The sequence below is a fragment of the Prionailurus viverrinus genome, chromosome B2, assembly GCF_022837055.1.
Source record: "Prionailurus viverrinus isolate Anna chromosome B2, UM_Priviv_1.0, whole genome shotgun sequence".
In the NCBI taxonomy this organism is placed as follows: Eukaryota; Metazoa; Chordata; class Mammalia; order Carnivora; family Felidae; genus Prionailurus; species Prionailurus viverrinus.
This window is the reverse complement of record NC_062565.1, coordinates 25,374,048-25,394,272: the sequence shown is the minus strand read 5'-3', so window position 1 is coordinate 25,394,272 and position 20,225 is coordinate 25,374,048. Positions and strand designations below refer to the sequence as shown.

The following is a 20,225-nucleotide window of genomic DNA, read 5'->3' as shown; positions in this document are numbered from 1 at the left end:
CCTAAGGTGATATTAATGCTTCGGGACCATCTCCTCCCCACACACACAAACACAGGGAGCCTGATTCTTGGTCACCATGCCATCCCAGCTGCTCCTTGGAACCCAGCACTCACTCTAGTGAGTAACCAGCACATTCCAGTAAGTGGGGGAGTTTTGAGCTTCACTTCTCCCTTTGCTGGGATTTTACAAGGCCTCATCCAAACACCAAATTTCAGTTCCTGGTAACCCAATGTCTTTCTTTAAAATGAAGTGCTATGCATTTTTCTCTACCTGCATTGTAGACTCTGTCTATAAGTACTTTAGTCGAATTTTTAGGCCTTTATGGTTGTAGAACTACTGTGCTTGTTAGCCTAGGAACCTGGAATAACAGAACTTTTTACATAACAATCACATATGGATCATCACACAGCATTTCCTGAAAAACATTATTCAAATTCTTCTGTGCCTTTTTAAAACTCATTTTGTCTGCCTCATCTGAACTTATTAATGGACTCAGGTATTTTGACAATGCATTTAAATTAGCTGATCTTGGTTTTCTTGTTGGTGCTCAAACTGTCATTAACTGTGCTAGTGGGGGGGTCTCTTGAAATTGATTATTTTATCTTGACATGTTGATCTCAAACATCCCTGCTCTAGGGCAACAACCCTGGTTATCTATCTATCTATCTATCTATCTATCTACTTACCTATCTATTTTATTTCCAGTCCAAAGACATGAGGTATCAGCCCTTCTCCTGGTTTCTTTTAATGGAGAATTGTAAATACGAAATCTGAATCTTCAAGGAGTGTGAGTTTTGGTGTTATTGTTTGGGCCACACCCGTGGACAAAGCTGGATAGAGGTTTCCTTGCAAGTCCTTAAGATGCTATGCTGTAAATGAGACTGCCACATAAAGTTTTTATACACCTAATTTTTCTAAAACATAATTGCACTTAGGGGCACCTGGGTGGCTCAGTCAGTTAAGCATCTGACTTTGGCTCAGGTCATGATCTCACAGCTTGTGGGTTCGAGCCCCGCATCAGGTTCTGTGCTGACAGCTCAGAGCCTGGAGCCTGCTTCAGATTCTGTGTCTCCCTCTGGCTCTCTGCCCCTCCCCCGCTCACACTCTGTCTCTCTCTCTCTCTCTCTCTCTCTCTCTCTCTCTCTCTCTCAAAACATAAATAAACATTAAAAAAATTTTTTTAAATACAAAAAATTAAAAATAAAATAAAACATAATTGCACTTAGAGGTGTTCATCTGGGCTGCAAGTGCATCACTTTTCTCTTTCACTATACCTACGTGTTGATACAACAACACGTGTTGATCAGCCACATTTTGGACTGCTCTTCAGCCTGCCACACTGCTATCTTCTCTGAGGTATCTCTTTGTTAAAAATACCCTTTGTGTCAGACCCCAATGTCTTCCTGCTTCATTGTTTACCTCATTTTGATGAAGGAAATCGTCCAATAGTTTTCTAAAACAGAATGCATACATTTTGGGATCTTGCATGCCCAGAAGTCTTTACCATTCCATATGACGGACAGTTTCTCAGGGTCTGGAATGCACTACACATTATTTTACATCCAAATTTCTGACACATTGCTTTATTGCTTTCCAGCCTTCAGCTCTGCTGTTGGGAAGTCTGATGACGTTCTGACCCCAGTTCCATTCCCCCTTCCCCACATCCTCATTCTTAAAAAGCTCACAAATTCTTATCCTTATCCCTGATGTTCTGAGATGTCACAGTGTGTCCTTAAGAGGGGCCCCATTTACTTATTTTGCTGTGCACTTGGGGGACCCTTCCAATCTAGCAATTCAAATTTTCCTTCCTCTCTGGGAAAAAAATTAAGTCAGGAGTTAGTTCCCTCAGACTGACTCTGTTCTCTTTTTCTGTATCCTCTATTAGTCAGATACTAGAACTCGTGGACTGATCTACCAGATACTAAGCGCCTTCATCACGGCACACACTGAAAACAGTATTTGTAGGGTGCTGTGAGATGGGCAAGGCTGCTTGCTTCAGAGGTGGAAAGCTCTGCTCTTTCTTCTCTTCTTCTCTTGCATTTTCCATCACAGTGCCATTTTTGTTCCATTTCCGGAAGGATGTCCATGACTTTATCTTCCAAGTTTTCTACTGATTTTTTTCTAACTTGAGCCATTATATTTTTGATTTCGAAGGATTTCTCCTTATTGTCTGCTGTTCCTTCTTTACAGCCCTCCATTCCAATTCCTTGGAGAACAACATTACAGTTTATTGAGCTGTCTTCTGCTCCCTACACTCACAGTCTCTCTCTGAGGCTTTTGTTGTTGCTGTTACTGTGGTTGGTGTTTGCTTTATCTAAGTCTATTTCATACACAGGCTTCCCACAAATGGGGGACAATCTTTGGGGAGCAGTCACATTTAAGAGGAAAACACAAACAATGTTGCAAATTCTGTTTACATGGAGAGGAAGTCAGCTGGAGGCTTTCATGCAGTGTGATCACCTGATCCCTGCATTTTTTTGTTGTTGTACAGCAAATGGGAGGAACCTTCTGATCTAGCTGCTGGTGGTGTTCTGGAAGCAAGCAGGGTAGGGCTGGGGAATTTCTATCAGATCAGTAATCTCCTCAATTCAACCCAGTGCTTGGGGTCCCTGAGTTTGAGCATCAGATCCCATATGGCTGAAACCCGATCTTCTGGCAGGTGGCTACCTAGTTGCCAGGTGCAGGGATACCATGGGGTCTAATGGATCTGGCAACACGCTTTCTAACAGGGCCCCATTTTGCAGCCCTGCACTTCATTCCTGCCTTTGCAGGTACTGGAGCCTCCAACCTTGACCACTGTCATGGAACTCCTCCTCCATCACTTTCCTCCCAAATTCTGACATCACTTGGCCACTGTTTGTCCCCTCTCCTTTTCTTTGTCCTTTGTTTTTAATGCTTTCAAGGGCTCCTTGATGTCATTTTTAGTAGAGTTTTATGAGAGAAAGGAACTGAACACATATGATCGCAAATTTACCAACTACTTTTGTGAGCAGAGTTAAACAATAATGTTTAAAAGCCATTTCTTTGGCTATTACCCAATTCCTCTTTTACTGGTGAAATAAATGCCCAAGCATTGAATGCTATTTATTAAAATCCATCTTGTCCTAAAATGTGAATTTGGTTTTTTTTTAAATTTTTTTTAACGTTTTATTTATTTTTGAGACAGAGAGAGACAGAGCATGAACAAGGGAGGGTCAGAGAGAGGGAGACACAGAATCTGAAACAGGCTCCAGGCTCTGAGCTGTCAGCACAGAGCCCGACGCGGGGCTCGAACTCACGGACCGCGAGATCATGACCTGACCTGAGCTGAAGTCGGCCGCTTAACCAACTGAGCCACCCAGGTGCCCCATAAAATGTGAATTTGAAAATATCCCACTAATTATAGGCCACTAGTACATAATCATAGAACAACTTTCATTATCACTTTGTAATAACATAAAAATTCTTAATAATCATAAAAGATCAAAGTGATCTTAGTTCTAGAAGAGAAACAAAAATAAACTCAAATTTAAATAGTTTACCACTCACTACAATATTTCAAATATCAAAGAAAATTATAAACAATCTAGTGAGATTTTTATAGTGTGGGATTTCTTTTTTTTTTTTTTTTAAGGAAGTGCAAGATTTCTCTTATCCATTCAATGAACACGCCAGTAATAAGGATGCATATCTCACAGATCACATTGGAAACTCAACACCTATCACTGGCTTTCCAAGTCCCTACTATTTTGGTTTCAGTAAGACAGCCAAAAGTGTCCTTCATACACAACACACAGATGCACACATACACGTGCAAAATGCATTATATATTCCAAAGTTATTTATGGTTTTAATAACAGTGTACCTTTTAAAAATAAAAACAATACTTAATCACAAACATAAAAATTGGGTAGTCAGGTTTTCTATTTCACATATGAGTGTGTGTATAAAACAAGACTAACAAATCAAATCTATCCTAGCACTATTATTTTCCCCATAGCACTATCAGTATCTTTGAGCAATTATTGTTCACAATTGATTTGATTCAACTGATTGTTAACTTTTTAAGGTGTCACTATTTGTGCTTCTTGGATTAAAGATGCCTTAATTTCCTACAAAATCCAACCATTTAAAGATTGGCTTAATGGAGACGTGGGCTTCCGCTTCATCCCTACCTTTGTTTTCTGGTGTACTTGTGTGTATACTGTGTGTAAGCATATGTGTATTTACTTCTCTGAACAACAGTTCTCTAGTATGTAAACAGGGGATGGTTCTTTCTATTTTTTTAGGTTTTTTTCATGTTTATTTATTTTTGAGAGAGACAGAGCACAAGGGGGGGGGGGGGGCGGGGCAGAGAGAGACAGACACAATCTGAAGCAGGCTCCAGGCTCTGAGCTGTCAGCACAGATTCCCATTCAGAGCTCAAACTCACCAACCATGAGATGGTGACCTGAGCCGAAGTCAGAAGCTTAACCACCTGAGCCACCCAGGTGTCCCTGGATGATTCCTTCTATTTGCAGGTTTACTGTGAGGATTAAATAAAGTAATGTCTGGCACACAGTGGGTATTCAACAAATGGGTAGGATTATACACTATTTCCTTTCTTCTGTCTAGGCCTGATCTCAGGTCAGCAAGCTTGGAAACATAAGGTGTGTGGTTCCTCCCCCACCCCCTCCCCAGGTCTTACAACACACACTTGGTGTGATAGAGGGTGCTCTTAGTATGAACAGAAAATAATGATGACTCCATTCATTCTAATTTCACTCTACTCTTACAGTTGGAGCTAACTATAAGATGCTAAAATGTAATAAAATGCCTTGAATTGGAATTGGCCTTGTATAATTTTAAATATTTAGTTTATGTGGCCAAGTATGACTAAAATTGCACCCTTTCTCTGTGATGGTATAAACCGAAGGATACAATCACTCAAAAGTAATCATGCAATACTGGAACACACCCTGTAATACTGATAACAGTTTCATTCATGTCAGAGTGCACATTTCTTAGCCCCAGAAATACAATGCAGCAATACAATGTTGAATCCAAGGTTATTTTTCTCATTTCATCCTATCTCACCACACCAGTCCTAAACCACACCCAGGAGGAAGCAGGTAGCCTCGGGTCATATTCCTGTCCCCAGGTACAGTTGTACAGGCCCAGGCAGCAAAAGTACCAACACTGACCCAGTTCCACCCTGGCATCTAGGTATTCCTGGCAGCATATGAACATTAATTTTCCATACTTCTCTTTTCTAAACTTGAGCTTTATGTGGGGAAGAGGGGGAAGAAAGTAATTCATGTGTCAATTTCATCTAGCACACAAACCCTAAGTATGATTAAAATTTTCCCCATTGTCCTCTTAGCCCTGAAGACACCACATCTTGTAATATTTTGTCTGCAGTAAGTTTAATAAAAAAAAACAAAAAACAGAGGTAACAATATCTGGAATGATGCTCACGATTATCTTCGCAGGCCTGAGTAACCTGGAAGGTGCTGCGGAATTTGCGAAGCACCTGACCACACAGGCCAGCAGGCCACACCGGGTGGGCAGGAAGATCACCAAGGAGCAGTTTCAGTGAATAGGCGCTGGGGAGCCCAAATTCGGCCGCCTTTGGCACCGACCCCTGGCCTTCTCTCAGGCCTCCAAGCCCCCTACCCTGGGTTCCCAACGCCCGGCGCCTCGCGGACAGAACAGGCGAGGTCACCTGTGGCCGGAGGCCTCGCGGGGTCACCTGTGGCTGCGGGGCCCCGCGCAGCAGCTCTGGACGCTCAGCGCAGCCCCCATGCCGGCTCCCGCTGCCTCCACTGCGGACGCGGGGCTGCGCGTCCGGGTCTGGGCGGCCAGACACTACTCACCAGATGGTGTCACTGTCCGCCAGACCACTGGGCTTCTCAAGGGAACCCGAGCCCAAACGCTCATACCCCACCCCCTCCCCGTCAAGATTTCGAGGGTCACGGCCCCGCGTGACGACGCCCCTACCCACGCGCGCCCCGACCCCGGGAGGCCACGCCCTCCCCACGCGCGTCCCCGACCCCCGCGAGGCCACGCCCTCCCTACGTGCCCCCGGGCCCCGCATGGCCACGCCCCCGTCCCCCGCAAACCCTGGTCCCTGAGCTACCAAGCTCAGCCCCTCCACGCGCCCCTCGCGGCCCCACCCTGCCTCCGGCGCTTTCCTGGCCTTGGAGTGGAGGACAGGTCCCCGCGGGCCGGGGCAGGTCCCACACCACACGGTACCTCGGAGGGTTAGCGCGGCGGTCTGGAGAGAAGGGAGAACCTCCGGGCCTCAAATACCTTCGGGGCCGGTGGGCGGGCGGAGTCAGGGGAAGCGAGCCAGCGCACCGCCCATCCCCAGATCCCGGGGCGGCTGTCCTTCAGCAGCCTGGGGCTCGCAGGAGGGCGGTGAAGGGAGGTGACCAGGTGTGCGCCAAGTACTCCACTGCATTTTGACCGCCACCCTGGGGCCGGCCTATGGGCCGCGCGTACTTTTCTAGTCTAGTTGCGTTGACCTCGCCTACTGGGCCACCAGGTAGGTGAATCAAACGAAAACCTCTGGAGTTTTCAGTCAGAGAGCGACAGTACGCGGACACACCAGCGCTTTACTGTGACTTGGTAAAGAGACCGTGAATTAATGTTGTCAGTGACCAGAAAAGTGCCAGTTCTTGGTAGGTAGGCATAAGTTGCACAGTGCGGGACAGAAATTTTTAATAAAGCCTACGCGATCATCTTGTGTGTTCATAATGCAGTAGTCTTCTGGCCCATGTGAATTAAACTCCAGGGTACTAACAAATTATACAAATGTGTACAAAGTCCATGTTTGCCACCTTGGAGCAGTCATGGAGAACGGAAAGGTGAGAGGAGAAGGGGAAAACGCTAGCCACGTGTTAACAATGAGTTTAATTTTGGAAACCTCAAATTGTTTTTGCGTTTCCTCCATCCTTACCCTAGGCCAGGGTTTCTCAACATGGACACTGTTAACACCTGAGCTGGATAATTCTTTGTTGTGCTGTGGCACTACAGAATGTTTAACAGCATCCCTGGCCCCTCTACCCACTGCATGCCTGTAGCATCCCTCTCCCAGTTGTGACGGTTTAAATTTTATTTTTGGAGTAGTGAAACATAAAGTAATGCCCAGAGATATCAACCCAGTTTTGTTTAGCTTCAGGCTTGTCTTTCCAGCTGACCTTTTTGCCAACATGTATGTGTGTATGCGTGTGCACGCTTATCAAAAGAGTGTCATTCTATTACCTATCCATTTGTTATCTGTCGATAGTTCTGCAACTTGCTTTTTTCACTTGACAATAAATTTTGGAAATCTCTGTATTTGCTACACAGCATCCTTATTCCTTTTCATGGCTGATCGTATTTCGTGTGTCACTGGTGGCCATTTGGGTTGTTTCCATTTGGGTCATTACAAATAATGCCACGAATAACCTAGTGCAGTGCTTCTCAAGCTTGAATGCACATGTAAATGATCTGGGGTATTGTTAAAATGCAGATTCTGATTCAGTAGGTCCTGAGACTCAGCATTTCTAACAAGCACCCAGGTAGCTGAGGCTGCTGTTCCGTAGACCATGCTTTCAGTAGCAAGATATTAGTGTAAATACTCTTTTGTATTGATGGAGAAATATCCACCAATCCAGATTCCTAGATTCCTAGAAATGGGATTGTTAGGTCAAAGGACAAATACACATATATTTTTGTTAGCTATTGTCAAATTTCTCTCTATAGGGCTTGTATCATTTTGTCCTCTCCCCAGCTATATCTGAGTGCTTCTTCACAGCCTTACTAACAGTAATACATGGACAGCTTTGGATTTTTACCAATCTGATAGGGGAGAGATGTTTTATCTCCTATAGTTTTAATTACCATATCCTGTATTATGAGTGAGGTTGAACATCTTTTCATATGTTTAAAAGCATTGCCTCTTTGTTGTTTTGTCCCCCCCCCCACCCCGCCATGAACCGTTCATGACTTTTGTTCATTTTTTAAAATTGTTTGGTCTTTTTCTTCTTAGTTCTTACATGCTCTTTATATAGTAGCATTAGTCCTTTGTAGTATAAGTTGCAAATATTTTCTCCCAGCTTCTCATCTGTTTTCTGACATTGCTTTGGTGATTTTGGCATATTTTTTGTTTTTAATGTAGTCAAATTTAATTATTTTTCCTTTATTGCATCTAGATTTTTGACTCATAGTTAGAAACTCGTTCTCCAGATTATACAGTTCACCAATGTTTTCTTCCAGTATTTGTATAGTTTCAATTCAGTCCCAGCTGATGGCTGGAGGAAGAGAGAGCAGTAGAGCGGAAGGCAAGAATATCCCAGACCATTTGCCAAAGGCTAGTTGCTCAGTAGTACTCAGTGATTCATTGGTGTCTAATGTTTAGAAAACTCAGTTCAGATACAGCAATGATGTCAACAAATAGATCTGGCTCCAGAGAATGTCTTTTTCATTCCAATCCCAGTTTAATTGCTCTCTGTTGTTAACCCTGCCTGAAACCATATAGCTCTGACTCTCAGCAACAGTATGGCCTTTCATCTCCCAGGACTTCCCTGGATGGGGACTGGGACTTTGGTACTCCAGGTAAAATAAAAGTAAACAGAACCTTTTAGGTGTTTATAAAGCAGTCTGAATTTACAATCAGTAAATTGGAAATAAAGATTGACCAAGAATCTTGATTATGATACTAACACAGCTCATTTTACTTAGGAATCTGGGACTGTCACAGGTAAATATTGTTTGGTTGTGTTTTCTTTTTGAAAATAATTCCCCTTTTAAATGTTGGAAATAATAGATTGACAAAAACCCATTCAAAAAGCATTTGGCAACCTGTATTCACCTCATTGAACACAAGTTCGTTTTGACATTAGCGTACAGCACAGTAACTCACCCGTGACCCGAACAGTGACTAAAACATCACCCTGAATAAATTCATTCTGTTCTGCTGATGTTTCAACCCTAACACAAAAAGAGAAGAAAGGATGCTCCCCTTTTAACTGGGAACATTTCACCGTGACATTTATGTTATGTAATTCTATTGTTCTTTATGTATATTCTCAATGTTGTGTAGGCTAACTGGAACTAATTTCCATAAAACTGGAAGAGCATTTCTACCTTGATCTAAGCAGTAGAGATGGATTCGCATTGATTTAACTAAATGAGCCAAATGTCTAAATAGACACCTGAAGACTTAAGTGATTAAAAAAAAAAAAAAAAAAAAGAACCCTAATGGATGGAACTATCCCGGATGAGGTCAATTGCTTAGCAAACTCAATTTAATTAAAGGGATATTTACCACACATCTGCAATGCAAAATTCTGAGACTAGCCCAGAACTAGAACCTCTGCCCTTCCATTAAAGGCCATAAAATAAGTTCCCAGGCAACTATCTAACATCTATTTGGTTTTCGTTAACAGATAGTAAGCATTGTAATGTTTCCTGTGAACAACATAAAAGTTATTCAAATGACATGGCAATCCTGTTAGCAATATTACAGTACTTAATGGTTCTTCATATCTAATGTTCTTTCAAAGAAATTGTAGCCACCTCTCCCAGAGATTCACTGGACAAACAGGTTGGGTTCGTGAGTCACTTCTGAAAGACAGACCAGGTAGGTAAGACACCCAGTGCCTGGGTGGCTCTGTCGGTTAAACATCTGACTCTTGATTTCAGCTCAGGTCATGATCTCACGATACATGAGATTGAGCCCCGAGAGTGCAAGCCTGCTTGGGATTCTCTGTCCCTCTCTTTCTGCCCCTCCCCCCCCCCAAATAAATAGACTTAAAATAAGACACTGAAATCAAAACTACAACGAGACAACCTCACACCTGTCAAAATGGCTAAAATCAACAACACAAGAAACAACAGGTGTCGACGAGGATGTGGAGAAAAAGGAACTCTCGTACACTGTTGGTGGGTATGAAAACTGGTGCAGCCACTCTGGAAAACAGTATGTTTGAGCAGGTTCCTCAAAAAGTTAGGAATAGAACTACCCTATGATCTGGTAATTACACTGCTGGGTACTTTTCCAAAGAATACAAAAACACTAATTCAAAGGGATATATGCACCCCTATGTTTACAGCAGCATTATTTATAATAGCCAAGACATGGAAGCAGCCCAAGTGTCCATTGATTGATGAATGGATGAAGAAGATGTGGTATATATATACAGTGGAATATTATTTGACCATAAAAAAGAATGAAATCTTGCCATTTGCAATGACATGGATGAAGCTACAGTATAATACTAAGCAAAATAAGTCAGAAAGACAAATACCATATGATTTCACTCATTTGTGGAATTTAAGAAACAAAACAAAGGAAAAAGAAGAGACAAACCAAGAAACAGACTCTTAACTATAGGGAACAGTCTAATGGTTACGGGGGAGGGGGGGGCGGGGGGAGGAGGTTGGCTGGGGGATGGGTGAAATAGGTGATAGGAATTAAGGAGTGCACTTGTGATGAGCACTGAATGATGTATACAATTGTTGAATATATTGTACACCTGATACTAATATAGCACTGTATGTTAATTAACTGGAATCAAAATAAAAACTTAAAAAAGATAAGACCCTGCTCAAAGTGGGCAAAATGTGAGAAGCAGAGATCCAATGAGTCTGCAGGTAGTGGGTGGACAAAGGGTGCATACTCCCTCCCTCTGGGAGGTGGTGACACTCCCAGGAGGAAGCCATTTGGAAAACTGAGGTCTTGATTTTTTCTACCCCAGAAAATCTGGCACAATATCTAAAAAGCTGAAAGGCTTTTCTGGGTTTTCTCTTTAAGGAAAGTTTGGGGAGTATCCAAGACTCTGAACCTTGCACAATCCAGCTTGTGAGGGCTGGCCAGCAGTGCTCCCACCATTCTCCCTGTTCCTGCACTCACTGCAAAGACCTGGGCCTCCTACCAGTGCTTTCCAGGTACCTGGGACTGGGGCAAAGAACCTGTCTTAGAAAGGGGAAGGAAGGAAGGAAGGAAGGAAGGAAGGAAGGAAGGAAGGGAATGAGAAAGAAAGAAAGAGGAAGGAAAGGAAGGAAGGAAAGAAAAAGAAAAGAGAAAGAAAGAAAGAAAGAAAGAAAGAAAGAAAGAAAGAAAGAAAGAGAAAGAAAGAAAGAAAAAGAAAAGAAAAAGAAAGGGAGGGAGGGAGGAAGGAAGGGCCTACCTGCCTTCTTTTTTCAAATACCTTAGTGGAGGTTTGGGCGCCAACACTGGGACATGTTTCTGGGTGATCACCCCCAGATTTCCTTCCAGACTCATAGGGACCACGTGCTAGAGAAGATTCCTTATCACACTGGCTTTCCTTCCCTAAAATGCGAGGTAAATCCATGGTCATTCAATATAGACCTAACACTGACTTTTCTTTGCCCTTACTGGAATTCTTGGGGAAATCCAGCATGGATTTTCCTCTTTTACTCTCACAATTAAAATAACTCATTTATGAGGGTAAGGCACCGAGAGATGCAACCTGGCAGGGCTCTCCTACTCTACTTTACACTTTTTATCTTACCATTTTTAAAAATGATGGGGCGCCTGGGTGGTGCAGTCGGTTAAGCGTCCGACTTCAGCCAGGTCACGATCTCGCGGTCCGGGAGTTCGAGCCCCGCGTCGGGCTCTGGGATGATGGCTCAGAGCCTGGAGCCTGTTTCCAATTCTGTGTCTCCCTCTCTCTCTGCCCCTCCCCCATTCATGCTCTGTCTCTCTCTGTCCCAAAAATAAATAAACGTTGAAAAAAAAATTTAAAAAAAAAAATGAGAAAGGTGACTTTTTTTTTTTAACCACAAACCATTTTCACATTCAGATCCTTGGGTTTTGTAAATCTTCCCCGGCAAATTCACACCCTCAGAGCCACACTAGATAGAAGAGCTGGAAAGCCCCAAACTTCTTTTATTAAACATTTATTCTACTGAGTGTGGGACTGTGCACTAAAACTGCAATAGGTAACTGGTCACAGGAGGTTACAGCCTCCACTAACTGACCTCAATGAGAAATCACAACTGGAAAGAACTGGAAAACCAGTCAAGCAGAGGCAGGCAAGCAACATTGTCAAATCAGATATAACAAATATAATGTATTTAGATGACCTAAGGGTCTTTCTCAGGTCTACATGTAAATCAGTAAACCTTACTTTTTACAACCATAGCAAATTATACCTTGTAATGTGCAAGTATTTGGAGTACTGATTGAAAGCAGGTCCCCCTTTCCTCTTGTAACAAGCTTTGGAGCAGCTCTTCAGAGCAATCAGAAAGACCACCTCCCAAACTATAGTCCTCAGGAAGACAATGAATAAAGCATTCACTAACCTACTTTGAGGTTGGTTTTCTTTCAGTGGACAGGATCAGGTCTCAAAGAAATGGAAAAATAAAACTGAATAAAACATGGCCCTTCCTTTTTTTTTTTTTTTTTAGCAGTTCAGATGGATGCAAAAGAGAGATTGTGTTTGCAATATTCAATCGCGGGGAGATCTGTTCCAAGATCCCCAGTGGATGCCTGAATCTGTCTAGTACCAAACCCTATGCATATTATGTCTTTTGCTGTACATACATGCCTATGATAAGGCATAATTTATAAATGAGGCACAGTAAGATATTAACTAATAATAAAATAGAACAATTATGGTAATATATGTAATAAAAGTTATGTGAATGTGATGTCTCTCTAACAGAATAAGTAGAGTTAAATGGGCAAGTTAGGGCTGGCCTGGAAAGAGTTCTTACGCCAATCTAAGGAGTTTGGGATTTATTGGTCAGGCAATGGGGAAGCATTGTAAGATTTTAACTAGAGGATTAACCTGATTCATTCATTCGCTCCTTTCCCTACTTTCCCTTCCTCTCTCTTCCTCCCTCCCTTCCTCCTTCCCTTTTTTTCTGACTTTAGCATCAGCCTTTAGGATGGTTTGGATGCAGAAGAAAGTGCCCAGGGGTTGGTTAGTTAGGAGTTGGCTTTAGGCCATTTGGGCCTAAGCCTAAGTAGTGGCAACAGTGAAGCAGGGAGCTAATCAGGAAGCAGAAACCATAGGATCTAATGTGCAAGTGGATTTAGGGGGAAGGGACAAGGAAAAGAATGGAGTTCCAGCAATGTTTCAGTATTCTAACTCAAATAATTAGACACAAGATGATATAATTAACTCAGAGAATATGAGAAGAGGATAGGTTCGGAGTCAAATAAAGAATTAGTTTGAGTCAAAAGCACTTTATAGTGCTTGTAACACATTTAGGTGAAGATGTCCAGGACACAAGTAGAAACAAAAGACAAAGCTATGGGATACAGGAGCTAGAAGCCAGAAGAGGGATGCACTCAGCCCAGTGGAGCTTCCTGATCAGGAAGGCATCCGTCTGATGACAGAAGCCCAGGCAATAGCAACCAACATTCTAAAAGGTTGCTAGGGAAAAAAGCACAAAAGCAGATGGAGAAGAGCAGAAGCTGGACAATGGAGAGCAGCTCGAGTTAGAGGAAGTGGAGAGTTAAAGCAGGGAGAGTCCATTTGACATTCCCACATCAACACTTACCTTGGTGACAGTTAAGACAACCATCAAAGTGAGTGGGATTTAGGATGAAAAGAGACATGTGGAGGTGTCTAAGAAACTCTTTGAAGAATCTTCACTGTGATGAATAAGAAGGCTAGGTAGAACTGGAGGTCAGCTAGAAGGACTGTGTTTTAAGGCCTGAACAGAGTTGAGCATGCCATTTGCTTTCTGCATAGTCACAGTCAGAAGCAGCCAGGAAAATACTAGGAAATTGTCTGATTTAAAGGAAAATCTAATCTTTGTCAAGAATATGATGGTGAAGCAAAGCAATGCTGCTTCTGTCTATCTTAATGGTTATTCTTTGTTATTTTAGGCCATCTGTAATCCAGGGGCTCAGGTGAAATTTGCACTTTCTGGCCCAGCAGGTTAACCTAGTACCTGAAAGCCAGGTGTCCATAGGAAGAGGCTTAGAGCTGGTTCCGTGTGAACACAGAAGGTGTTTTCCAGAATCTATGTTTGTTATTTTACTTCATGCATTTTTTTATTCACTTATTTCTTTTGAAACCATGCTCTCTTATTTAAAATCTGAGTTCAATTAAGAGAATCTTATTACTCTGGAGATTTTTTTCATATTCATGATCATATGATTTTAAGAAATAGCTAAATCACTAAAGGTTCCTCTCTCGCTTTTTTTCTCTTTCTTTTCCCTCATCAAGAGAAGCTTGTCTTAGTTGATCTGGAATCACGTGGGTGGTCCATTTCAGAATGCAAATAAAAAGAAACGTGAATGGAAACCCATCTTCCTGGGATAGGGTGCCGCCAACTCTGGGCCGTGTCACCCTGAGGTCCAGGGCACTGCTGAAGCGAGCTGGATGAATTTACATGAGAAGCCCAAGGAAACTGTTTCCCCAAATGCAAAGTTAGAGAGACTTAGTGTGCTTGACCAGATCAGTCCTGACCAGGGCCCTGTGGTAACGAAACTCCTAAAACTTAAAAAAGCAAGCAAACAAACAAACACTGTTGAGAGAAGGGCTCAACCATCAGGAGGCTAATTTCAGTCCGTCCATGGCTTGTGCTGAAATGTAAAAAGTCCCTCCAGACCCTACCATTCTGTCTCTCAGAAGGTGCTAAGGGAGGCAAGGGGCTGAAGCTAGGACTCACAACACTGAGTGGTGACCTTGAAAACCCAGAAGGGTGCCTTCTTGGCCAAGCTTAGTGCTCAAGGAGTGCAAAACCCTTGATGATGCACCAGATTTTGCACAAAGGGCATGAGGTTTAATTTCAAAATGCAGGCTTGGGTATCGTAGAGTGAAAGCAAACAGGGACACACGACGTGCGTTTTCAATACTCCTACTTAGTGAAAGCTGGTGAGAACATTTTCATTCTTTTTAAACAAAGGCAAGCAGTTCAACTACTTTCTGGGTGTCCATCCACCTTAAGGTAGAGAGCCTCAGTCCCTCATGAGGGAGGGAACTATTCATTAAGCCCCGAAAACAGCAAGGGCTGAGGGCGGGGCTCTATCACCTGGCCACTACTATGCAGCATATACACTTTCTCCCCAGGCCATCATGGATTCCAAAGGCAATATAAGATCCTCACAAAGACAGGGAGCTCTTATCTTGTGAGTTATTTAAGCAATATGATGAGCAAAGTCTTTCAGATCATTTGCAATGTTATTCTTGGATAACTTGATGTTTGTTCATCAGCCTTAATAACTTTATTATATGAACTCCTGGCATTCATGAAATGGTACGTGACCTCCTAACTGGTGGTATGACCAATTATTTCATTCACGCCACGAACTTTTATTGAGCACCTACTACAGGCCAGGAGCTACACTAGGGCCTGGCAATATAATGATAGAAGACAGGTCCCTGACCTCAAGATACCAAATAGATATTAAGAGATAATAGAAAAAATATATATTGGTCTCTGCCCCGGCTCCTGACGCAAGGCTCCTGAAACCTTTGTAATTTCCTAAGTGATAAGAACACTAGGAACTTCCTTTGTTGTAATATTTGGTCGTTGACTTGAGCTACTGGCATAGGACTTCCGAAACCCTTGTATTTCCTTGGTTAATAATAGTGTCTTTTTTTCTCCGTGGGGTCCTGGATGGCTCCTGGATGAGAGCTGGTATTGGAAAGACCAAGCTGTGATTAGAAACTTGGAATTTTCAGCCCTTCCCCTCCCCCATTCTCTTGAGATGGAAGAAGGCTGAAAGTAGAATTAATGACTGATTATGCCTATATTATGAAGCCTCCACAAAATCCCAGGAAGATGGGATTCGGGGAGCTACTCCATTGGCGAACACATCCACCCTGGGAGGGTGGTGAACCTCCAACTCCAAAGGACAGAAGCTCCTGCACTCAGGACCCTCCCAGACCTCGCCCTATGTATCTATTCATCTACATCCTTTATTTATATTTTAATAAACTGATAAATGTGTTTCCTTGAGTTCTGTGAGTCACTCTAACAAATTAATAAAACCGGGGTGGGGGGGCATAGGAATCTCCCATTAATAGCCAAATTGGACAGAAATTGTGGGTAACCTGGGAATCCTATTACTTGCAACTGGCATCTGAAGTTGAAGGTGGGTGGGGAGCAGCCTTGTGGGACTGAGCCCATAACTTGTGGGACCTGACATGATCTGTAGGTAGAATGTGCTAGAATTTAGTGGAATTATAGGACTTTAGCTGGTGCTGCGAAGACCTGCTTGATGTGAGAAGTCCCCCACATACATTTGGTGACAAGAAGGGTCAGAAGTAAAGTGTTTTGCATGAGAAGTAAAGGAGACACGCGGGAGAGAAACACAGGAGAAGGAAAGGAGTGAGTTTTTCTCTATTCAAGAGAAATACTGAACTGTGGCTTTTCCTTATACAGATATGCAAACAAATGAAATAGTGATATGTGCTCTAATGGCCCTTAGTATAAGGGGTAAGAAAAAGTAGAAGCAGCAACAAGGAGTCTGGCTGGGGAAATCAAAAAAGGCATCACACACTCCATAACACTTGAGCAGAGATCTGAAGAATGATGCTGAGCTAATCAGAGGAACAGTATTCCAAACCAGGAGTCAGAGAACTTTGCAAAAGTATGCCTGTTGGAGGAAACAACAAATATTGCAATATCATAAAATATGAGGCAGTTTAGACATCTATAAAGGGCTTTATATGTCATACCAGTAAATTTTTATTCTATTTTATAGGCTGCAGAGACTCTCTGAAGAATTCTGGACTGTGGGTCACATAAGCAGTTAATGTACTGGGAAGACTGCTCTGCAGGAATGCAGACAAGTGGGATGGGAAAAAACAGAAGTATCAGAGCTGCAATACTTGAAATGAAAGACCCCAATCAGGGCAGTGGCAGGAGGGGTAGAGGGGATGGAAGTATTAAAAAACAAAATTCAAGTGAGTAAACCTGAAGATCTAATTGGCTGTGTTAAATGATTCCTGAATCAGGCAGCATCCCATCTAGCAAACAGAGGGGCTCTCTGAGGAATTGTACAAAATGAAAACTCTCAAAAAGGAGTTGTTTTTATGGCAAGGAGGGTAGGGCCAGAAGATTACAAGCAAAAGAAAGGGATCAATCTGGACAAGGCCACTCTCCCTTAGGGGGAAGCACAGGGAGTTTTATCAGATTTACCCAGAAGTGGAGGGGCGGGTCATGGAGAGGGCCATGTGACAGACTCACTGACACCCATCAGAAAATTCCAGATTGACCTGTTAAGACAACATTTCTGGGGGAGTTTGAAACTGCAACTGTATTAAGCTGTGTTTCAGTAAACTGGCCTGGCCTAAGTAACACCATTTTGGGCCTATGGTTTTCTTTTTAACAGAAAGAAAAGCTGTTCAGGAAGAAGGTAGGACAGGACCTGGAAATTGTTGGATGAGTGGATGAAGGAGGAATCTTCGCCAATTTTCAGATTACACTAGGAAGAGCTAGTGAATGGCAACATCAGTGAACAAGATTGGAAGTTTGGAAACAGGAAGGCAAATTACTTTGGAGAAGGGAATGAATTTTGCTTTGGTTAGGGTAGGTTGAGTTTCCATGGAAGGCTCAGGTGAGAGGTCTAGGCGCCAGAGGTCAATGTAGGGGTCATCAGCAAATGGATGTCAGTGAAGTTACGGGCTGGAGAGATTTGCCGGGGACAGCATCCAACCCTCAGGAATACCAATACATAAGGATGAACAGAGGAAAAGAAGAGCCAAAAAAAGACAAAGAGAAGCCAGAGGCATGAAATGAATCTGGAAAGAGAATTACAAACAAACAAAGAGAATTAAAAACAAACAAAGAGAAACAAAGAGAACAAAGAGAACAAAGAGAACAAAGAGAAACAAAGAGAATTACAAACAAACAAAAGAGAGAGTTTTAAAGGAGGCTAACGGTCTGTGGTTGAGTGGCAATGTCGTCGTTAGAACTGAGTAGGTGTACAGATGAACACAAGGGAAGGGAAGCAAAAATAATATAAAAACAGGGAGGGGGACAGAACATAAGAGACTCCTAAATATGGAGAACAAACAGACGGTTACTGGAGGGGTTGTGGGAGGGGGCATGGGCTAAATGGGTAAGGGGTATTAAGGAATCTACCCCTGAAATCATTGTTGCACTATATGCTAACTAACTTGGATGTAAATTAAAAAAAAAAAAAAAAAAAAAAAAAGAACAGAATAAGTATAGGGTCTGATGCAGACCCTAAAGTCTGCAGAAGTGTGAACTTGTGATCCCAGAGGGATGGGTCGTGAAGAAGGTGAGTCAAATGCTGAAATGCTCAGCCTGTGGGGATGTGGGGGCTGAAAGGAGGGGGTAGGTTGGTAACACTTGGTGGCTTGGGAGGGGCCCCATCCGTTCTTTCCCAGCCTTGGCTGGAGGGATCAGAACCTGCAGCGTCTGCAGGAAAGGCTGCAGGGAAGGCCAGGCGGGAGGGGGTTGGGACGCCTCGGTTATGGGTAAACGAGAAGGCGACAAGGGTGAGTTAGCGGGCGGAACTCGGGGTTGAGTCATCGAGGGCAGATCACGATGCTCCCGGAAAAAGAGGAGAGGCAGGCTGGGAAGGGCTCGAGTCGGCCTGGGAGCTGAGCTGACTGGGCGATAACGGAGCACGGAGTTCCGAAAGCTGTCAGGCAACCGCCCAGCCCCCTTGGCGACCCCGGCCCGCTTCCTAACCCCCCCCCCCCCCCGGCTCTCTCGCCCGAGAGCAGAGCGAGCGAGGCTGCGAGGCTGAGACGCCGGGATCACTTGCCTGCCCCCCACTCCCGACGCGCCCCTTCCTCCTCGCCACGCCCCTGGCACCCCCTGCACCGGCCGAGCCCTTCCGGCCGACCCTCCCGGGTTCGCGCCCGGGAGAGCACATCGCGGGGTCTCCGCCGCCCTGCGCCCAGTTGCAAGCCGAGCTCCCAGAGGTCCCGCTCACCGCGCCTTGGAGGGGCCGCGGGATCCCAGGCGGAACCCGGCTAGGGCCAAGGGTTGGAGGGGAGGACCTGGGACCAGGGGGAGGCACTTGGGCGCCGCTGCAGCAGGGCCTGGAAGGAGGATCACATGGGGTGACTCACCTGGGGCCCAGGCCAAGTAGAGGAGGGTCAAGTGACACGTCATACATCCTGAGGAGGCCTGTTAGTTTCTACCACAGCTCCCTGTGTATTTCCTACACGGTACTAGCCACCGTCTGTAATTAGTTGTATTCGCTCGTTCTTGGTTTCTATTAGAAGGTAATTTCCAGGAGAGGCAGCCAGTTCTCCTCGAGTTCTCCGCGGCTGCAACCACGCCAGAGGTGCCTCGGCCAGGGGGGAGGGGAGTGTGGTCAGGCCGGGGAAGCTGGAGTACCCGGAGAAGAGGAGGAGACTGGCGTTCAGAGTGAGCTGAGCTGGCACCTGCCCTGACCAAGGGCGGCATGGGGTGCTGACATTGACTGTGTCCGCCGTCCAGCCTAAGGGGAAGACTTCCACACATTACGCCAGAGGACTCGCGGGTCGACCTTGATGCCTTTCAGACCTCTGCCAAGGTCACGTCCTGTGTGATTGCATAAAATTTCGTTCCTGGACAGGAACGACTCCGTTTTGAAGCTCTATTTCTTTTTTTTTTTTTTTTTTTTTTTTTTTTTTTTTTAAATTTTTTTTTTTCAACGTCTATTTATTTTTGGGACAGAGAGAGACAGAGCATGAACGGGGGAGGGGCAGAGAGAGAGGGAGACACAGAGTCGGAAACAGGCTCCAGGCTCTGAGCCATCAGCCCAGAGCCCGACGTGGGGCTCGAACTCACGGACCGCGAGATCGTGACCTGGCTGAAGTCGGACGCTTAACCGACTGCGCCACCCAGGCGCCCTTGAAGCTCTATTTCCTTTCTAACTAATGAATTCTTGAACTGTACCAGAAGCGGTGATTGTTTTACAAGCAGTTGCTCATAAAATCCAACAGAATAACTGGCATTCGGGCCATAAAACTGTTAACATGAACTTTATGAAGACATAAAAGTTAACTAACGCATACCAGGTATAGTTCTTTTGATAGCACCAATAAAATAATCGATTAGATAATAATCAAAATTAGCACCGAATTGGGAGGTTTGTCTTCTTTTTCTCTAAATCATAAAATGACCCCTTCTTTCTTTCTCATAAAAACCCCTTGCTTTCCCACAGGAGCAGGACACTTTTCTGATTACTCCAGAATCGGTTCTCCCCAAACTGCAATTCTGAGACCCTAAATAAAGACCTTGTTCTGTTTTAGTTTGACTTCTTTTCTAAGTTAACAGCCCATAGACCATCAGGTCCTCTCCCAAGTCTCAGGGCGACTGGGACT

At 44.0% G+C, this 20,225-nt stretch overlaps 1 protein-coding gene across 5 annotated transcripts in view; it reads right to left on the bottom strand.

Annotated features, from left to right (window-relative positions):
* Positions 1-19,213, bottom strand: part of SERPINB6 (serpin family B member 6) — a 47,050-nt gene extending 27,837 nt beyond the window's left edge. The window contains exon 1 of one of the 5 annotated variants that reach the window (XM_047860077.1): positions 18,984-19,213. In XM_047860077.1, coding sequence (XP_047716033.1) covers positions 18,984-19,030 — 47 coding nt within the window. In that variant the 5' untranslated portion in view covers positions 19,031-19,213. Of the gene's footprint in view, positions 1-5,436; positions 5,651-5,834; positions 5,915-6,134; positions 6,346-18,983 lie in introns of those variants that run through there. The other 4 variants (XM_047860080.1, XM_047860081.1, XM_047860079.1 and 1 more) reach the window with 4 other exon arrangements.
* Positions 19,214-20,225: the final 1,012 nt, after the last annotated feature.